Source organism: Euphorbia lathyris, chromosome 6 (assembly GCF_963576675.1).
Source record: "Euphorbia lathyris chromosome 6, ddEupLath1.1, whole genome shotgun sequence".
Taxonomy (NCBI): domain Eukaryota; kingdom Viridiplantae; phylum Streptophyta; class Magnoliopsida; order Malpighiales; family Euphorbiaceae; genus Euphorbia; species Euphorbia lathyris.
In genome coordinates this window covers 72,987,607-73,008,718 of record NC_088915.1, presented here as the reverse complement: position 1 = coordinate 73,008,718, position 21,112 = coordinate 72,987,607, and the positions used below count along the sequence as shown (strand labels likewise).

The 21,112-nt window shown below is 35.4% G+C and overlaps 1 protein-coding gene across 3 annotated transcripts; it reads right to left on the bottom strand.

Annotated features, from left to right (window-relative positions):
* Positions 1–4,238: 4,238 nt before the first annotated feature.
* LOC136233403 (uncharacterized) lies at positions 4,239–9,534 on the bottom strand. Of its 3 annotated transcripts, XR_010690828.1 has the most exons (6): positions 9,243–9,534; positions 8,640–8,696; positions 7,455–7,545; positions 6,822–7,259; positions 6,502–6,687; positions 4,239–5,366 (listed from the first exon to the last, which is right to left on the bottom strand). XR_010690828.1 is itself a non-coding variant. In XM_066023046.1 (5 exons), exons 4-5 carry the CDS (start codon positions 7,105–7,107, stop codon positions 6,593–6,595), a joined length of 381 nt encoding a protein of 126 aa, XP_065879118.1. In that variant the 5' UTR covers positions 7,108–7,259; positions 7,455–7,545; positions 8,640–8,696; positions 9,243–9,534; the 3' UTR covers positions 6,233–6,592. The 3 variants fall into 3 exon arrangements, 1 of the variants encoding a protein (XP_065879118.1); XR_010690829.1 differs by lacking the exon at positions 7,455–7,545; XM_066023046.1 differs by lacking the exon at positions 4,239–5,366 and having other exon boundaries at positions 6,233–6,687.
* Positions 9,535–21,112: the final 11,578 nt, after the last annotated feature.

Sequence of the window (21,112 nt, the reverse complement as noted above, 5' to 3'; positions counted from 1 at the left end):
GGTGTGAATGAAGAAGAAGTAGTTAGGGATTTAGGTGTCAATGGAGGAGGTGTCAATGAAGAAGAAGTAGTTAGGGATTTAGGTGTCAATGGAGGAGGTGTGAATGAAGAAGAAGTAGTTGGGGATTTAGGTGTCAATGGAGGAGGTGTGGATGAAGAAGAAGTAGTTGGGGATTTAGGTGTCAATGGAGGAGGTGTGAATGAAGAAGAAGTAGTTAGGGATTTAGGTGTCAATGGAGGAGGTGTGGATGAAGAAGAAGTAGTTGGGGATTTAGGTGTCAATGGAGAAGAAGTAGTCAGGAATGCTAAAGACACACTAGATGAAGCAGTAGACAATAGAGAAGAAGTAATTGAGGATGTAGGTGTAACTAGAGGGGACACATTTGAAGAGGCAGTAGGGTTTGACATGGGTATGGATTGGGATGAAATGGAATTTGAAGACTGTTTTGTTAACAATGATGAGGGTGAAGATAGGGGTGCAGATAGGGGTGCAGATAGGGGTACAGCTAGGGGTGAATTTAGGGTTGAGGATAGAGCTGAACACAGGGTTGAAGATATAGCTGAAGAGGATATTGGTCAAGAAATTAGGGATGAGGAAAGTGTTGATGAAAGTAGTGAGGAATGTGGTGAGGATGATGAGGACAATGATAGTGAGGATGGTGAAGACAGTGAAGATAGTGAGTTTGAAGTTGCTTCAGGCGATGACAACTCAGGCAGTGAGGATGTGTCTTTAGTCAGTGAGGGAAATTTGAGGGATGAAGTTCCAAATGAGGGTACAAGTAATGTCCATACTAGAGAAATGCTGAATGAGGGAGTCAATCACCATTCAAGAAGGAGGGATGTAGAGTTTGAGTTTAATGAGGCTGCTCCTGACTTAGATGATGAGTTAAGGAGCTTGCAGGGTTCAGATGATGAGGGAGCAACACCTAATGTAGAATACAATGCAATGACTAAACATTTGGCCATAGGCATGACATTTAGGAGTGCTAAGGAGTTTAGGAAAGCCTTGAGGGCTTGGGCCATAGAGGGTGGCCACACATTTTCATTTAGAAAGAATGGACCATTGGTGGTTTATGTGAGATGTGATGCTGAAGGTTGTGAGTTCAAGATCAGAGGTAGTATGGTTAGGGATACTCAAACTTTCAAAATAAAGACATGTAATCTAAACCATACCTGTCCTAGGCAATACAATGAGAAATTTTGCAAGGTTTCATACCTTTGCGAGAAATATTTGGAAGACATGAGGGATGATAAGGATTTGAAAGTTTCGTACTTGAAGAATAAGATTAAGAGGGATTTGGGGTATGAGGTGACTACTCGAAAGTGCTATAGGACTAAGAGTGCGGGAAGGAAAATTATATCTGGTCAGATTAGGGATCAATATAAGAGGCTATATGACTATACAGAGACACTAAAAGTCACTAATCCAGGAACTGTTGTCAAAATCAAAACTGAATTGAAGTTAGACCACGAGCTAGGAGTTCCTAGGGAGATTGTGTTGTTTCAGCATATGTATGTTAGAATGGCAGCATAAAAACAAGGTTTCTTCTCTGGCTTAAGGCCAATTATATGCCTCGACGGTTGTCATTTGAAAGGCATGATGGGGGGACAGTTGTTGGCTGCAATTGGAAGGGATGGCAATGAGAATCTATTTCCAATTGCTATTGTTGTTGTTGATTCTGAGTGCAAAGAATCCTGGTCATGGTTCCTACAAGTGCTCCAAGATGATTTTGGCACGGTTAGAGAAACGGGATGGGTATTCATGTCAGATCAACAGAAGGTTAGAAATGCATAGTAATTATTTGTTACTGTTAATTCATACTTACCAATTAATTGTTTGTTCTTAATTATTAGGGCCTGGTGCAAGCTATGAAGGAGCTAATGCCAGATGTGGAACACCGTTTCTGTGTCAAACACATGTACGAGAATATGAAAATGAGGTTCAAAGGGGTTGAATACAAGGAGCATTTATGGAATGCTGCAGCAGCGGGTACTATGAAGTTGTGGGAGCATCATATGGATAAACTCAAAGCTTTTGACCCTGCGGCTCATCAATGGGTGATGGACCATGATCCTCACACATGGGCAAGGAGCCACTTCAACACTAGAACCAAGTGTGATGCATTGCAAAATAATATATGTGAGTCATTTAACAGGATGATATTGCCTTGTAGAGATTTGCCTATCCTAAGTATGTTGGAATGGATTAGGAAAGCCTTCATGTCGAGGCAGTATACCAAGTTCGTAGGTATGAAGAACTACAATGGCAATGTGTGCCCGAATTACCAGGAAATGCTTGAGAAGATAAAATTTGATAGTAGAAACTGTTTCTGCACTCGAGCAAGTGATCAGTTGTATGAAGTGGATAATTATGGGAGAGGTGTTGCTGTTGATCTCAAGGAGAAGACATGCACATGTAGGATGTGGGATCTTTCTGGCATCCCTTGTAAGCATGCAGTGGCTGCCATCATTTATCAGAGAGAGCAACCAAAACAATATGTGCATGAGTACTTTAAGAAAGCAACGTATTTGGCAGTCTATCAACATGTGTTTAAGCCTGTTCCGTCACAAGAGGAGTGGGAGAGGACAACACTACCTGACATCCATGCTGGCATTGTACTTAAACCACCTGGAAGACCAAAAAAGAGAAGGATTAGGAGGGCTGACGAGCCAAGGGACCCTCATAAGGTTTCGAGAATAGGTGGTGGAGTTAAGTGTGGCATGTGTCAACGGCCTGGGCATAATGCTCGGGGCTGCAAGGCTGGAATTACAGGTGAAACCCCATGGCAACGAAGGCAGCGCAAATTAGCCAACAAAAGGAGTGGTAACCAAGTTCCAGTAAGTAGAAACTGTTTTGTATAATCAACATTAGTTGTGATTTGTAATGTTTGAGGGCAATTTCTTATTTCCTTCTTGTTTTGCAGGGTAGTCCACCTAGAAAGGTAGGAAGACCTAAGAAAGTTACTAATGCATCGAACGCCAATACTGCACAACCTAATGTAAGTTGGAGAACCTAAGTATGTTGTACCTTATGTTGTGATTTTAGTGTATGCCTAATGTGAGTTGGAAAATCTATTGAGTGTGTACCTTATGTTGTGATTTTAGTGTATGCCTAATGTGAGTTGGAAAATCTATTGTGAGTTGGAGAATCTGTTGAGTTCCTACCTTATGTTGTGATTTAGTGTATGCCTAATGTGAGTTGGAAAATCTATTGAGTTTGTACTGCCAGTTGTGATTTTGTGTATGCCTAATGTGATTTGAAAAATCAAATGATGCAGCAAGGACATGTAGTTGGAAGTGCCTCACAGCCACCCCCAACACAACCAAGAGCTAATGTTACTAGAGGAAGTGCCTCACAGCCACCTCCAACGCTGCCTTCAGCAGTTGGACAAAGGGGCAGAGGTAGGTTGAGGGGCAGAAATTTCATGGCACCAACATTTTCTACATCCAAGAAAAGGGTCAACCCAAATGAAGCAGAGCCAAGTGCACTAACCAGACCAAGGAGAGCTGCAAACCTTGCTCAGTTAGCCAAGAGGCATGGCCATTTCACAGGAAATGTTGAAGAATACTAAGAAGCTTGGAAGACATTTTGGCACACTACTTTTTATTACCCATCTTTTTGTATATTTTGTGAATTGTGACAGTTTATGGGTATACTACTTTTGTGTATAGGGCAAGCACAGCCTATGACCTGTATGGATACATGTTTTTTTTTTGTTTTGGCTACATGGATATATTTCCAAGCCCTTATATGTAATTCCTTTATGACAATTAAGGATGTTAATGCAATCAATGTTGTTTGCAACTTACAGATACTGTGACATTAAGTTGTTATCATTCTTAGATATATTACCCAAGAAAAGTAACATTAGTTTTTCTTCTTGTTTTGCACAAACTTGTTGCACTAAATTATAGGTCAATATTTTACACAAAAAGCCAACATGTTGCACTAAATTATAGGTCAATATTTTACACAAAAGCCAACATGTTTCACTCAATTATAGGTCAATATTTTACACAAAAATTACAAGGCAATGATTTGGACAAAATCACCAGCCAATTAGTTGCACAAAATTAAAAGGCATTGAGCAGTATGAATTACAAGTCACAATTAATTGCACAAAAAGCCAATGCGTGTCATTTCATTCCATATCCATCTTTCACACAAGCATTTACACAAACATGTAAATGGCATTATAATAAGAACTACAATCAACCACATGAAATCATCATTACAATCAACCTAAATCTAAGGCAACCTAAATCTACCATCTTTCCTGCTATCATTATCTATACTGGAAATCATCACTACAATCAACCACATTATCACTACAATCACAATAACAATTAATTTCTTCCTTAAACATCCATTTTCCGATTTCCATCTTCTATTGTCTTCCTTCTCCTGTAGCAGTTCAATTCTAAGTCTTCCATTGACTTCCTTCTCCTGCAACAGTTCCATCTCTAGCTTTTGCTTACCCTCAGAAGTCATCCGTAACTCCATTTCGAGTTCATCCACACGAGCACGATAAACTTCTAAATCATCAGGGTCAATCCACTCAAAATAACGACAAGCAGATCGATCAAGATATTTCGCACAGCCAACAAACCTCCTTCCATTGTTCAACTTTGTTGATGCTCGACGAATTCGAGCTCTAATCCCACAGTAGCAGTTAGATTCATGCCACTGACCGATTGAAATTTGCGAATTTGAACTCATTTCTTTGTTGATGCTCGTTGAACTCATTTCTTTGTTGATGCTCGATGAACTCATTTCTTCACGATTGTAGGGTTCAGTAAATTCCACACGAATTTGGGTTTTAGGTTTTCGGCTGCGTGAAGAAATTGCGAAGAAGATTGAATTGGGGGAAGAAGAGAACGAATTGCGAATTTGGCGAAACTGGAGCTCCAAATCTTAGGGTTTAAATTCGAAACATTAAGAGAACCAACAACTTAATTAGTAAACATGATTTGAATGGATTCGGGTTTTAGGTTTTCGGTTGCGTGAAGAAATTGAGAAGAAGATTGAATTAGGGGAAGAAGAGAACGAATTGCAGCTTATATAGGTCCCCCAATATTTGCGGACAAAAATACCCTTGGCCAAGTCAGCAAGATAAACGGCGTTTCCTTGTTTTCCGTAATTGGGGTAACGACGTCATTCGCAGTCCTTTTTTCTGGTAATAACAAACCACAGGGGTTTTTTTGGAAATCGGTGAAACCACAGGGTTTTTTTTGGAATTTACCTAAAAAAATAACATCCGGATAATTACAAAATAACGTATATGAATAAGTCAATTATAAGCGAAAGAAAATTATTCCTTCAGCTGTACATGATCACGATTTCATTTTCTTGCTGTCTTCGATCGCCTATTAAAAGTGAAAGAAAAATAAAAGAAAATTAATTATAATCTCATCCGCTTTAAAAGGTACATTTGGTTGTGGCTAAACCTACAAATAATTGCAAGGAATGCAATAGTTTGATAATAAACAAAGTCTAATGGATTGAAACTCAAATCAAAATTTAAACTGCAGAAAATATAAAACAACAGACTAATCTACAGTGTGTTCATATAGTGTTGAACTTATAGTGTTTGCCTTATTTCTAAAAAAACATGAAACAAACTTTTATTGTAAAAAAGAAATAGGTTTGTAATGAAATAAATTGCAGAAACATGTCCAAAATCCTAAACTACATAAACTACTTATTTTCAACATTGAGTTAAGATGTATTTCAAATATAAACCAATTTCACATGTCAATGAAAGACACCAATAACTGTAATAGAAAAATAGAAACTGTCATTAAACAAAATAGACACTGATATTAACTGTAACAGCAATCCAAATAGCAGCAAAAAGCAGACAAAAACAATTGTAACAACAATCGAAATAGCAGACATATTAAAACAGAAACAACCATTTGATTTGCATACCCTCCTAGTATTCCTCCTTCAAACAACTAAATAAAAAAAACATAATCTAGAATTTGTAAGTTGTATATTCTAATCCACATTTCAGACATTCTCTATAAACATACACCGCTCATAACCAACCAACACCTAAATAACTTCAAACCCCAAAAGTTCAAGAATTTTGAAATAAATAGTCGTAAAGAAAGTAATGCCAAAGTTAACACGTAATGGTGTAATTTTCCTCCATTTTTCATATGCAAATTAAGTGTAATTTCTAGAACTATTCCTTGTTGGGAACATTCATTTCGCTATATTTCGGAGGAATTCAATTCAATTTCTAACGAAATTCAGTAAATAAAAAACGAAACCATATGAGATGAAAAGGAAGCTCATGCAGCATGAATTGTGATATCGGTGGGGTTTCGTGGGAGAAAATCATGCAAAAGTTTTAAAAAATGACAAATTAAAAGATAAAAAGGAGAGAAGCAAAAGAATTAAGAAAACTTAACTTCTCATCAACCTTAATTAAACTTATGAATTTTCTACCTAATAAACAGAACTAACCAATTAAATGGGGATAATGTAGTGTACCTTTTAACTTTAGATTCAATTCTCATGCCTACCATCTTCAGATGCGTGAAATATTGAAAGTTTGAGCCGCTCAGCTGCAGTCATTGCCATCTCACTTTTTGGGGGTAGCCTTGGCACATTTGAACTTTCTACTCGTAACAATTTCTATTTCTTTTTCTTCACATTCAGCAGATGATTCTGTTTCACCTGAAATTGATAAATTCAATATTTAGGAAAGAAATAAATACAAGTGAAAAGAGTTTTGAGAGAAACATTTTGTGGAAAGAGACTCCAAATGTAATAAAGATCTTACCAGATCCACATTTAACTTCAACGTTTACCTGTTACATAGCCAACAGTTGTTCTAACTCTGAAATTATGTGCCAACAGTTGTTCTAACTCTGAAATTATGTGTTTGCCCAGTTTCTCTCTTCTTGTTTCATTGTCGTAAATGTCAATTGGCTCAAGTGCAACATTTAAGTTCCACATGGTGATTTGCTCCTCTTGTTCTTCATCACATTCCAACGCCACATTCTCATCAACACTAGAAGAGGTAAGTGAGCTGAGTGCTTGTAGCATACGAAGACTAGCAACACCAGCAATGGATCCAGCCCTAAGACCCATCATGTGTGTATTCCTCAGGGTGACAAGTTCACTTACAACTAAATTGCTTAAACTATGCTGAAAGTTTAGATATAAAGAACTTCCGATGTGATGTCGCCACTAAATCCAACTTCTTCAGCACTTCTCTTGCTAGCTTATAAACTTTATCAGACTGCCTGAATCAGTTAACATAAAATATTAGTTCTGATTGTCAGCTACATTGCATTGTAACAACAAAAACAGAATTAGAGAAAACAGGGCAGGAAAATTGAAGATACAGAAACAAATGACTGGTGAGTGGCTCATCAACACAAGTTATAAAAGAAACACAAGACATAATATTCACATATAAGCAGCAGTCTAAACATTACCCTTCACGACCAAGAGGGCTGCACAGATTGCACAAATCAAGTAGTGGCAGCTGCAGGAAAATACTGTGAGTATCGATTACCCTCTTCCCATCTGAAGTAGACAACTCAGCTTTAGACTTATTTGGGAGACAATAGATAACACATGAGAACTTTCTCCCTATAGAGTATATAGTATCTTACTTATTTATTCAATGAAAATTCTGAAGAGGCTCTGCACTATAAAAAATACTGCCAGCCAACTAATATATCACTCAAGTTTCTCTGTGTGGTATCTGCTTACCACATTGAAACTTTAAACATAAAAGACAAAATACCAAATAACCATTTTGAAACTTTAAATGCATCAAATTGATCATATAAATGCAATTCTTAGAACTTCCTAACTACAACAAATCAGATTGATGAAATAAAATGAAAACTTGACAAGTGAAAACAAATGGATTTTTTTATAAATAGTTCGTGGAGTATCTTAGAAAGGACTTTTTAACTCCTTAAGTTGTATCCTAAAAACATTAATTTATTTTACCTCTTTGTATATGCAATTAGATTCAAATTACTTCACATGGATCAGAGCTATGCTAGAGAGCATAGATATGATGAATGTCAAGTAATTTGAATCTAATTGATTGGTATAAGACCAACAACTTATAATTATAGTTTTGTGCATAGATAGAATAGTTGTTATTTTTTTGTTCAAAGTGTCATACAGGGATAAAAGCAAAAATTTAGAATATTAGCAATATGCATGTGGATCAAGTAACAAAGTAGTTTTAGTCCATAATTACATTTACAATTGGATCAAATGGCATCTCAATAGAAGAAATGAGAAACAATGGGAAGAGTTTGTTAGCTAATAGAATTATTATTCTCAGAACCTTTATGTGCTAATAGAATTGTAGTTTTGATGGTTAATAGTGTGAAGAATCAATTAATGTGTAGGAGAAATCATACTAGAGGGAGTAGTTATAACAAGGATGAATGGTCTCCTCCTTAAAGACCAATTTGTATTTTTGGTGGTTTTTGTTTGTTCTTGTTGTCTTGTATCATAGTTCTTCTTTCAATGAAGAACTATATTCTCAGAATCAAGTACAAGTCGTTAAAGAACGGGATAATACAACTATAGGATTACAAAATTAGGTAGCAATAGTACAAACTACACAAGGCTAAATAACATAACAATTTTACCTCAGTTTTTTGTCCAGCAACATAGTGTCTTTTGCATCATAAGCTTCAAACTTTTCACTAAGGAAAAAATCAAAAGAAAATGTCAACTAAGCTACAAGTTTACAACAGATTCATGAACAACAAACAAATTAAAAGATAGTTGCTTCAAATCATAACATCATCCTTCAATTACAGAAAATGAGTAAACTCACTATTATGTAATTGCTGCTAGTCAAATTATATGCTTTTTAAGATTTAAAATAACATTGTTTCAATGAACATTATATACTACAAGTTATCTAATCAATGGTAGGTGGATTTGTAAATTAGCAACCTAGTGCCTTTTTACTGTCTTGAATAGTTGCAGTCAGTCACTTTAAGGCTACCGATCTACCAAGCATTCAGAGTTTTGAACTTCAAGCGATAGAGTTAGTGTATTAACAAAACTGAAAAATGTGATTTCCATTCAGGTTCGAGACCGACTGTAGAGTAGAGGAAGACACAAATTAAGGTAACATCAATTGTTTCTTAGGCATATGTTTACCCATATCATCCAGAATTCCATATTTCATGTCAAAATCTCATTTGAAGTTTCAATTCCATAAAATTAGGATTCGTACTTACATGAATGAAGTTGACTCGGTTATCTTAACCGAGAGAGGAGGGGTCGAGCTTCAAATGGCTAATGGCTTCAATAAAGGTCGAGGAGGGACTACTGTGGTGATTGCTTTGCGCGATGCCTAAAAAAAGCAACCAGAGCGGGGGCTAGCCAATAAGGAGGATGGAGTCGATGAACAGAAGTGGTGGTGACGATGGTGTAGTCGAGGCAGGTGGGTCATCTGAGAACAGAATATGAATGGGGAATTTAGGGTTTTGTTGGACAAATTGAAAAGGGAGGAGAGAGCAGGGCAAGTAGAAAGGGGGAAGTATAAATTGAAGCGGGAAATGAAAATGGAAAAAAATTTAATAACAAGCGGTAAAACGGAGAGGGAAGGAAAAAGGGGAAATGTATTTCAAATTGAATGAATAAAAGGGGAATGCAATTCTTTCTTCCTAATAGGGGTGCAAATATTAAGTTATTTTTTATTTTTTTATGAAATTTTATTTTATAGTATTACACTAAACATTAAATTACATTTTATTTTTAAAAACATGCTAAAAAAACAATGAAAGGACTAGCATGCAGTAATTGTTTAACTATAACGTCTAAATTAGTGCAATTTTACCTCTAACATGTGTATCAAATAGCAATTTTATCCTAACATTGATAAGTTTGATCAATTTCAGACATCATTATAAAACACAAATATTTTGCCTCCTTATTCTGCATTCATTGCTAATAATACAATTGGAGAATAACATTTTTAAATTCAACGAAATATTTGAATTTTTTTGTCCAACTTTTACAAAATATAGTATGAATTTTTAATTATTTAAAAAAATCAAGTTACTAATGAGTGATAAAATAATGCAAATGTGAAGTACAGATGGCATGATTCATGACTAAGAAAACAGTTTGATGAATCATTTCTCAAATTTACCAAACTTGTCAACGTTAGGAGTAAAATTGCACACTCTAGACGCTAATAGTAAAATTGCTCCTATATTATTAAAAATATATTTATATTGTTAATTAATAAATTAATTAAATTAAATATTTCGTAAAATTTGAATTTATTACTAAAATTAAAATTGTAAATAATTCTTTAATTTAATATGATGTATATATATAATAAAGTTTGGGTTTAACTTTTAAAAATACATTATTATACTCAAATATTTATTTTTTAATTTTCCATTTATATATAAATTCTTAATATAATATATATACTAATTATTTTAAATTCATAATAATAACATAATAAGCAATCATACTTAAAAAAAAATATATTGATTAAGATAAATATTTTTAATGGAGAATTTGTAAACTCCCCACTGATATTTTATATTTTTATGGGGAATTTTTAATTTTCCCACTAATTATGATATTTTCAGTGGCCAACTTTGAATTTCCCCATAAATATTTAAAACATTGTCGCGAAATTATAAATTCCCCACAAATATACACAAGTTTGTGGCGAAATACTTAGTTCCCCACAAATATGTCTTATTTTGTGGCTAATTTATGAATCCCTACAAATTTATTATTTTTAGTGGGGAAACAAATGCCCTTATATTAAATAAACACATAAATATATCCTTATATTTTTTAAATAACACCAAAAATACCCTAATCTAACGGACTAATAAAATCACTAACGGTACAACTCCATTGTCAGCTTTAACATCAAAGCCTTCTTAAACATCACCAAACGATGTCGTTTTTCATAATCGCACCTCCTCATCCACCTCTACCTACACCGCCTTTACACCATCTTTTCATCCTCTTTATTCAACATCTGTTTTTCATAACCGCACCTCCTCATCCACCTCCACCAAAAATCACTTTGATCTTTATCCGATTCACCGGCGACCATTTTAGATCTGTAAAAGGAGGACAAGTTCATGCTCAGCAGATGACTGAGTCCGGTTGTGTTTCCGTTCGGCATCGTATTCAAGTCGACCCACGGTTACTTCTTACGAAATGATAAATTGAAATCCATCCACGGCGAGTTCAAAGGTACAGAACTTTTGAGCAGATGAATAGGAGATGAATGATGATAGTTTCATCTATAGAGCAGGAATTGTTGTATAGAAGTAGTCACATTAATTAAAAAAAAGCCATTAACTGCTGATGGGGAAAGAAAGTTTTAATACAAGGGAAGGAAGGAAGCACAACTTGAAGTTGAAGAAAGTCAGTGGAAGAATCTAGTAAATTTTTATGCCTGTTATAATTTTTATTAAGATTTAAAATTAGTTTTAATGATGTGTAATGTTTTAATTGGGTGCCAGGTAAGTGGTTTGATGACTAAATAACGGTGTTATCCAAATAGGATATTTTTGGTGTTATTTGAAAAACATAAGGATATATTTGTGTGTTTATTTGATATAGGGGTATATGTGCTAAAACGGACAAATACAAGGGTAAATATGTGTATTAACCCATTTTTTCCCCACAAAAAGTCAAGTTTCTTGTAGTGACAAAAACATCTTTACTTGTGAATTTTTTTTTTTTGCTTTATTATAATTCACTTTTAAGTTGTTTCAATGATATTGTTGTTGAAATGTTGATGTTTGCACAATTTTAAAGATATATGTTACAAATATACATATTTTTCTATATTAAATAATTTTATATTATTACTTTTAGATAGCATCATACATATTTTAATTGAATTTATATAATAATTTGTTGATTAATAAATAAAAAATACAAAAATACAAAACCGATTAATCCCTGATTAATCCTCGAGGGCCCTGTTCGCCCGAATAGCGCCTAACGTTTTTTATAACCTAACATCCAAAAGTCTAGAATGCTTTGCTCTAAAAATATGGATAAAGGAGTTTGTAAAAAGCTTAGTGATATTTCTGGTATTCCTCTTACCCACTCTTTAGGTAAGTACCTTGGGGTCCCTCTCCATAGTGAGAGAGTCTCCAAAGCCTCGTTTAAGGAGACTCTGGATAAAGCTAATGGGATGTGTGCTAGTTGAAAAGACAATTCTCTTTCCTTGGCAGGCCGTCTTACCCTTATTCAGTCGATCAACTGCGCTGCTCCTAATCATATCATGCAAGCCTGCAGATTGCCAGAGCCGGTTCTTGAGGAGTTTGCGAGCAGTTTTTCTTCAAAACTTTGAAACCACCAAAGATCTTATCCAAACGATATTTACTTTCAAGAACACGAACACAAAGTGCCCCGGCTCTCGCCAAATTTTCCATAATAATTACATTAGCAAGACTTTATTGGAATCTTCTGCACTACGTAGCCCTACCCCGCCATACTTTTTAGGACAACACATAGTCTCCCAATTCACCAAGTGAATTTTCTGAATACTATCAGTACTACCCCAAATGAGTTTCCTATTAATCTTGTCTAACTTCTCAAGGTCAAATTTGGGCAAACGATTAGTTTGCATAGTATGGTTAGCAATAGTAGCGGTAACAGATTGTACCAGAGTGATTCCTCCATCCAGAGAATGCGCACTAGCCTTCCAAGCCTTCAGACGAGCATTAACCTTATCGATGACCTCCAAACAAGTGGATTTGGAAACCCGAGCATGAAGAAGCGGGACCCCAAGGTATTTACCTAAACAATCCTTGAGGGGAATGCCACAAGCATCACTGAGACTGCGAGCCAGAGAAGACGAAACATTTCTAGAAACCGCAATGCTAAATTTGCTTAAATTAACCTTTTGGCCTGAAATTCGGCAAAAGTCATTCAGGACGCCCATAAAACCCACTAACTGGCCCAAATTCGCTTCGAGAAAAACTAGGATGTCATCAGCAAAGAAAAGATGACTGATACCAGGCCCAATTCTATTTAATTTAATCGGGTTAAAACGTTTATTCCTCAAACCTTCTTGAATCAGATGATCCAAACGCGCGATGTAAAGAACAAAAAGAAGGGGAGAAATAGGGTCACACTATTGGTGATGGACTTTTCACAATTAATTAAAACCTGCATGGATGTAGTTATCACACATTGATTTAGTAGCTCCCACCAGAGCAAAGGAATTCCCGCACCCTGAATAGTATTAGCTAGGAACTTTCAATCCACACAATCATATGCCTTTTCCATATCAATTTTGAGAGCCAGAAAGCCTCTTTTTCCTTTTTTAATTCTCATTGTGTGCACCACTTCCTGGGTTATTATAACGTTGTCAAAAATTTGACGAACCGGGATGAAAATGCATTGGGTGTTAGAGATGATTTTAGGGAGGAGTAATTGGAGGCGACCAGCTATGATCTTTGTGACGACTTTGAATAGGAGATTATAGAGGCTAATAGGTCTATAATGTAAGAAAGAAGTTGGATTAGTCACTTTAGGAATCAGCACCAATAAGGGTTGGTTAACTTCTAATATAGAGCGCTTCCCATTAAAAACATCCTGAACAAAATAAGTAACTCCATCACCAACAGTGTCCCAGTGTTTTTGGAAGAAGAAAGCGGGAATACCGTCAACTCCCGGAGCCTTATGGGGCGCCATATCAAACACAGAGTCTTTAACATCCTGGGACGAGACATCACAGAAGATTAGCGCCAACTTAGACTTATCAATGAGAGTGAAGAAGTATGAAAAATTTGGTGCAGTAAGAGCAGCCTTAGACACAGTAAAGAGTTGCTGATAGAATGCGGTAGCCACGAATCTCCATAGGGTCATAAATCCAGTTTCCCTCCAAGTCTTTAATAACTTCAATTTTGTTCAGCTTCCGTCTGATAATAGTCGACATATGGTAAAAATGAGTATTCCTATCCCCTGAGTCACCCACTCCTTACGAGATTTCTGCCACCAAATAAGCTCCTCTTGGCGAAGAACATCCAAAAGCTCATGCTGCAGAGATCGTTCAAGCCAAATGAGGCTTTCCTCATGTCTAAAGGTAAGGCTTCGCTGAACACCGACAAGTCTGTTAAGAATTCTCCGTTTGCGGGTGATGAAATTCCCGAAGGAATTCCAATTCCACTAATGAACCTGCTCCTTAAAAGTAACAGTAGCCAAGACAGGGTCAGACCCAGGTTTCCAAGCCTCCTTAACCAAATTCTCGAATTCACGGTGAGTCTCCCAAGCCCCCTGAAAGCGGAAAGGGCGAAGCTCTTTTCTGCCAACAAAACCTTCAAATTTAAAAAGGACCAGTGCATGGTCGGAATGCCAAAAGGGAAGGTTAATAACCGTGCCTTCACGAAAAGCTGTTCAGGAAAGGCTATTGCCATAAACTTTGTCATGGCGAACAAATAAATGTTTCCTATGACAAGTGAACCGATTACCGGAGAAACCTAGGTCCATTAAACAACAAATATTCATATGCCTAAAGTGATTAACACATCTCCTGCTGTATAAGGCACTCCCACCATGCTGATCAGCTAGGGACCCAATATCATTAAAGTCACCCATGATAAACCAAGGGTCGGTAATCGAGTGGGTCATATGATAAATTGCCTCCCAACACAGGTTTCTATCTGAGATAACATGAGAAGCATAAACAAACGTGAAAAGACAAACAAACTTCCCATCAATCCCTAAACTACAGTGAATAAATTGATGATGGGTCTTGAGGATCTGCACCTAAATAAGCTCAGGTTTCCAAAAAACCCAGATACCCCAGACCTACTACAAGCCTCAGAAACACAATGATTCCAACCCCGAAATTTAGATATAATTTTCATAGCCACCACTCCACTAGTTTTAGTTTCAAGGAAGGCAAACATACAAGGGTGATATTGCCGAATCATATCATTAACGTCCAACCGAGTAGCTTTAGTCGCTGCACCTCTAATATTCCACGTAAAAATATTAATGGAAAAGAAAAATACTAGAAAAGGAAATGAGAAACACAAACACACCAAGTGATAGCAAAAATGACAAACATGTGTCACGAACATCAGGCGAGATACTTAGCGGGGGCCCCTTTAAACACAGCCCCGGAAGCCTTGGTTGTGTGTTTGAAGCTCTTGCCTGAAAGGGGTTTGAGATCCCTTTTATGGCCCATAACCCGAGAAGTATAGGCTTTACTATGCAAATCATGACCTTTTGCCCCATGAGAACCAGGATGGCCAGGGATAGATGGTGGTATCATAGGACCAACCGACGAATGAGTCTGATCCGACTCAATAGGAACAGGCTGAGGGGTGGTATTTTCGTTAGAAAAGAGTGGGTCAAGAATAGAACAATCTTGGACTTGCTGATCATTTGGAAGGGGATAGGAGGGATTCTGAACCGCTGTAAGGGAACCTCCACATTATCCTCAAGTTAACTTAAGAGCAGAAAAACGGGAACCTTTCTCATAACCCTGATCCGCTCTCTCCGAGGAGAGAACATGATCCGGCATCTTAAGGTGCGATGGGGCCAAAGAAACTCTATTCCAGTCACCCGAGGGAGGTCCTTTATGGATAATACGACGGGAAGATCTTTTGGCCACCATCCAGGGTCCAAATTGGTGATTAACATATTCCTCAACCGGAGCAGGGTGAGAAGGGGCAAGGGCAGGGTTAAGAGCCTCTGAACTGACATGAGGAGTAGCGCAAGATTTTGTAAAGTGGCCATACCGCCCACAGTTAAAACATGTATTATGTATGCCTTCATATTCTATTTTATAAGTTATCTTCCATAATTTATACTTGGCCAAAAGGGGCTTAGAGAGCTCAACTTCAATGCAAACCCTTGCATATTTTCCCCGTTGCGTTTCAAGAGTGGTTTTATCAATATGGTGGAGCCGGCGGACGTGACCACCAAATTTCATAAAAAAAGATTCATTGTAATATTCGATAAGGAGACGTGGGAACCGCACCCATGTCAGGATCTTATGTACTTCATTGTAAAATGGATCAAAATAAGGGCTCCATTGACGGATTGAAAGGCAGTGATTAGAGATAATAAAAGGGCCTCCAAATAACACCATATGGGAGTAACATTTTTAATCTGAACAAGAAGTTGTCAAATAAGATTAATTTGAAATTTTAAATTCAATTACTTCTATTAACTTTCACACACTACCAAAGTCAAAGTGGTAAATCTTTTCGGATGATTAACATTAATAGTACTTCGTTTTCAAAGTCTTGCTACAGAGAAAATAAACCTTTAAATTAATAGAAATCTAAGAGACCGAAAAGTGTACGTTGAAGGTAGTTGAAGAGACAATTTGTGCGCAATTCCATCTTTCTTACACAGCAGCTTACCGTCGTTCTCTCATCGCCCGTTCTCTCACCGCCGTTCCCTTCTTTAATTCTGTTCTCTGCACCAAAATCTAAAGGTATATTTTAATTTTTGTGTCTCCTTTTAATCTTATTTGCATTGTATCTGAATTTTATTTATGTATATGAGTTTTGTTTATCTGAAATGAGCAGTCTTTAATGTTAGATAGCTATTCTCTTCGACCAAATTAAGGCTGAAAACTTACAAACACTGCATTTGAGAATGCTGGATGGGATTAGGAAACACATTTACCTCATTAAAGGGTGCTGGATGGACACATTTACCTCCTTTTCTTCATTTTTGGCTTTTCATTGGTTTTAAAGATTTTCCTTCACTTCACTGCTTCATCCAAACTTTTTGTACTAATTGTTTATTATGTTTGAAATTTGGATAATCCCAGTCTTCTAACCGTTTATCTAATTTGCCATCTTATTATCATATTATCTATGTCTTGGTGAAATAAGATGGACTCATCATATTATTAGATGGAATTGATTGAAATGGTTGGGTCTATCTATCTAACTTTATGGTCTATCTAACTCCTAACCTTGAGGAGTTGGAATAACATGAATGCCAGAAACATAATGTGGAATTTAATGAATACTATTTGCTTGAAAAATATCTGAGATTTTGTAATTAGAAAACAATGTCAGAACTCTTCAAAATGTAGAACAGCAATCTTAAGAATGCAGTTTAAAGTGCAAGAGCTGGATAAAGATGCATAATTTGGGATGGATTTAACTAGTAATGTCTATGTGTTATTGACTCATATCTGTTTTAGGACTGTTCTTGCCACTTGCGTGCTTGTGTGTTCTGAATTTAGTTCAGTTCTTATATATGCTACAATGCTTTATCCATAATATTATTGGATTTTGATATTCTGATTGATTGTTGTTCTTGTACATCTTTTAGATGTCTCGTATTTGTGGGCATCTGCATATGCTTAAGGATTTTGTTCTTCAAGATGATGTGCTGAAAGTGCTGAGTGGGAGTGGATTTGAGCATGTGGTAGGCATAACAAGTTTAGTTAGTCATAGTCATGTTTTGCTTGAGGCTTTATGTACAACATACTCAAGAGAAAGCGCTTGTTTTGAGTTTAATGGAGATTTTAGATTGTACTTTAGTTTGCTTGATGTTTTAAACATCATAGGTTTTCCAATTATTGGAAAACTTATCACTGGGAAGAAAGCCAATGCAAGAGCTATGTGCCTAAAGCATTTCGATAACTACCAGGGTATGGTAAAAGAAAAGGGGTTTAATCTATCATCTCTCAAACAAATAGCAATGTCAAATAGTCCCTTTGAAATGAGAGTCAAGGCGACTGTTTTATTTTTAATTGGAGCCTTCCTACTCCCGGATACTTCAGGATCTACTGTGAGGCCCATTTATTGCTGCTTTCTAGATGATATAAATAAGATTAAAGATTACGCATGGGGTGCAGCTGCCCATGCGTTTCTACATGCTTCCTTGAGTGATCCAAGAAGTAGTCTCCCCGGATGTGCTTTCTCCCTAGTTGTAAGTGATTTGACCATTTTCTTTCTTTCTTTCTTTTCTCTCTGTATATATTGTAATGATGCTAATTTTTTTTATCATTTGCAGATCTTTGCTGTCATGCATATCCCTCGTCTACTAATTGATCTAGGATATGTAATCATTGAGACACCAACCACTTTCCCATTAACAAAAGGCTGGATTTCCGCATTAACTAAAACAAGCCGAAATTCACACCGCCAAGTGAATCAGGACACTGTGCTAGCAATTCTTAGGAATGAATTGAGAGAAGTAAGAATCTCTCTACAATGTTTTCTTGTCTTTCTCCCTAGAATTAAGCTTATTTTCTTTATATCACGTCTTGTATAGGAATCAATGGTTTGGGATCCATACCAAACACTTTATGGTATGGATGATGATTTATTCCCTAGATCGTGCTTCTATTCATTCCATTTGTGGCATCGTGTGCTGAATGCACCATTCAATGGACCGAGACAATTTGGTATGACAAATGCAAATGTCGTACAATTAAGAGATCGATTCCACCATACCGCATTTCTGAAAACTGCTTTAAGGCTGCATGGTAATTTCTATGTTTCATCTGTGTTCTGAATGTAGTTTAGTTCTTATATGAAATTCATGTATGACTGGTCTATGCTTCTCATTGATGTTTCTACTGATTGAGCTATAGGTGCCAAGTTGTATTGTGTTGTAATTCATAGTGGTCTAATTTGAGAACATGTGCATATATCCCAAATTGGTTAGGGGAAGCCTCTTTTGCCTTGCATAAAAGATTATGTCAACGTTAATTATTGATATGCATCAGCATGTCTATAATTTGGTCAAACATTACTTTCTATGCCTACTTGAATAAACTGATAAATGTTTATTGACATGTATCTTATAAACATTACTTTCTATGCTTCATTCATTGTATTTATATGGACTATTTCTACCAATTTATTGACAATGTATCTCATTTACTACAGGACCATCCAATAGAGATTATGATATCATTTGGGACGTGGACATAAGGACCAGAGAAACCATGCTTCAAGAAATCTGCAATGCAGAGATGTGTGAACATGAGTCTGAACACGATGAGTGATCATAGTAATGTGGTTCAACTATTATATTTGTGTTCACATGTAACCTTATAACATATTACAATTTTAACAATACTAATACAAGTTATACTAATAGTAATATTTTTTAAATATCAAATCATTATATTTTGAGATATCAAATTAATAAATTTAATGACCAAATTAAAAATTATTAAAATTCAATAAATATAAAATCGTTATCATTTTATAATATTACTAACATGAATATATGTAATGGGTTGTGTGCTGGATAATTAGTCTAAATATGTAATCCGTTGGATAATTATACTAAATATGTAAACGACCTTCAATTTGATACAGTTTTACATTTCTCTCTTTATTTAGATATTATTATTAAAAACATAATCGAACCAAACTTGCTTACGAGTGTGTTCATAAACATTATAATTGGGTCTTCTCATTTGCTTTTCATATAATCGAGTCTGCTCGTGAGCTTTTAGGTCAAGCTTTATGGTGATCAAACTCGGTTCGTTTATAAATTGAGTAAAAAAACGATTGAGCTTATCGAGTCAAACATTACTTTCTATGCCTACTTGAATAAACTCATAAATGTTTATTGACATGTATGGTATTGACATGTATCTTATAAACATTACTTTCTATGCTTCATTCATTGTATTTATATGGACTATTTCTACCAATTTATTTTATTGACATGTATCTCATTTACCACAGGACCATCCAATAGAGATTATGATATTATTTGGGACGTGGATATAAGGACTAGAGAAACCATGCTTTAAGAAATCTGCAATGCAGAGATGTGTGAACATGAGACTGAACACAATGAGCGATCAAAGTAATGAGGTTCAACTATTATATTTGTGTTCACATGTAACCTTATAACATACTACAATTTAATAAAAGTTATACTAATAGTAATATTTTTTAAATATCAAATCATTTATATTTTGAGATATCATATTAATAAATTCAATGACCAAATTAAAAATTATTAAAATTTAATAAATATAAAATCGTTATCATTTTATAATATTACTAACATGAATTTTATATGTAATGTGTTGGGTAATTGATAAACGGACAGCCAATTTGATGCAGTTTAGTAATTTTTCCTTTTTAAAATCTACAAAACTAAAGTTTACACAAAATTATATTGTTTTACATTTATCTCTTTCTATAAATATTATTATTAAAACCATAATCAAACCAAGCTTGCTCACGAGCGTGTGTTATGAACATTATAATTGAGTTTTTCATTAACTTTTTCTTATAATCGAGTCTGCTCGTGAGCTTTTGGGTCGATCTTTGTCGTGATCAAGCTCGATTTGTTTATAAATCGAGTAAAAAATGATCAAGCTTTTATCCAATCAAACACCGAGCCGCTAATGAACGGATCAACTAATTTACAACCCTATTTTAGTATACAACACATTTACAACCCTATTTCATTTACAACCCTAATTCATTTAGAAATCGGCTCGGCTCCGATGCTTAACTGCATTTCAAAATAATATATATTATTCATCTCCATTCAAATGAATCATATAGAGAAAGCAATGACATGAAACATATGCATGTTTGATAATCCTAATTACATCATAGTGCTTTAACCCTTAATTTTAAATTCTTGAACTTTGCTCTATAATATAAATATTGAATCAGATACAATTGAATAAATTAAAATCTAATTGTTCATGAGATTTTCTCGAGCTTGAACCTAAAACTATAGGCTCGTCGAGCTTTGAGCTCGAGCCGAACTTATCTCGAGCTTAAAAATTATGACGTTAGAGATAATTATTACACCATTTGACCATTATTATAAGGTTAGAGATAAATATAAGTATAGTGACAAAAAAAATAAAAGTGTAAATAAATCAAATTTCTATCATCTCTCAATTAAAATTTTCAACGTATATTAAAACTTGAACGCGAAATCTATAGTTTAGTGGTATTAATTTTTATATTTGTACATATTACACAGTCAATCTATTTATTCTTAAAAATAAGTGTATAGTTCTTTTAATTTGTTTTCGTCAATTCTTTAGTACTTCTATTAGATTACATTTATAATTTTATATAAATTTTATCTCCAATTTGTATAATTTGGTCACATTTCATTCATTTTTATG

Coding starts and splice junctions, on each gene's coding strand:
- LOC136233403 (XM_066023046.1), bottom strand. CDS start 7,107: ATGATGGGTCTTAGGGCTGGATCCATTGCTGGTGTTGCTAGTCTTCGT. Junction 6,688..6,821: donor AACTGTTGGCTATGTAACAG/GTAAACGTTGAA, acceptor TATCAATTTCAG/GTGAAACAGAATCATCTGCT.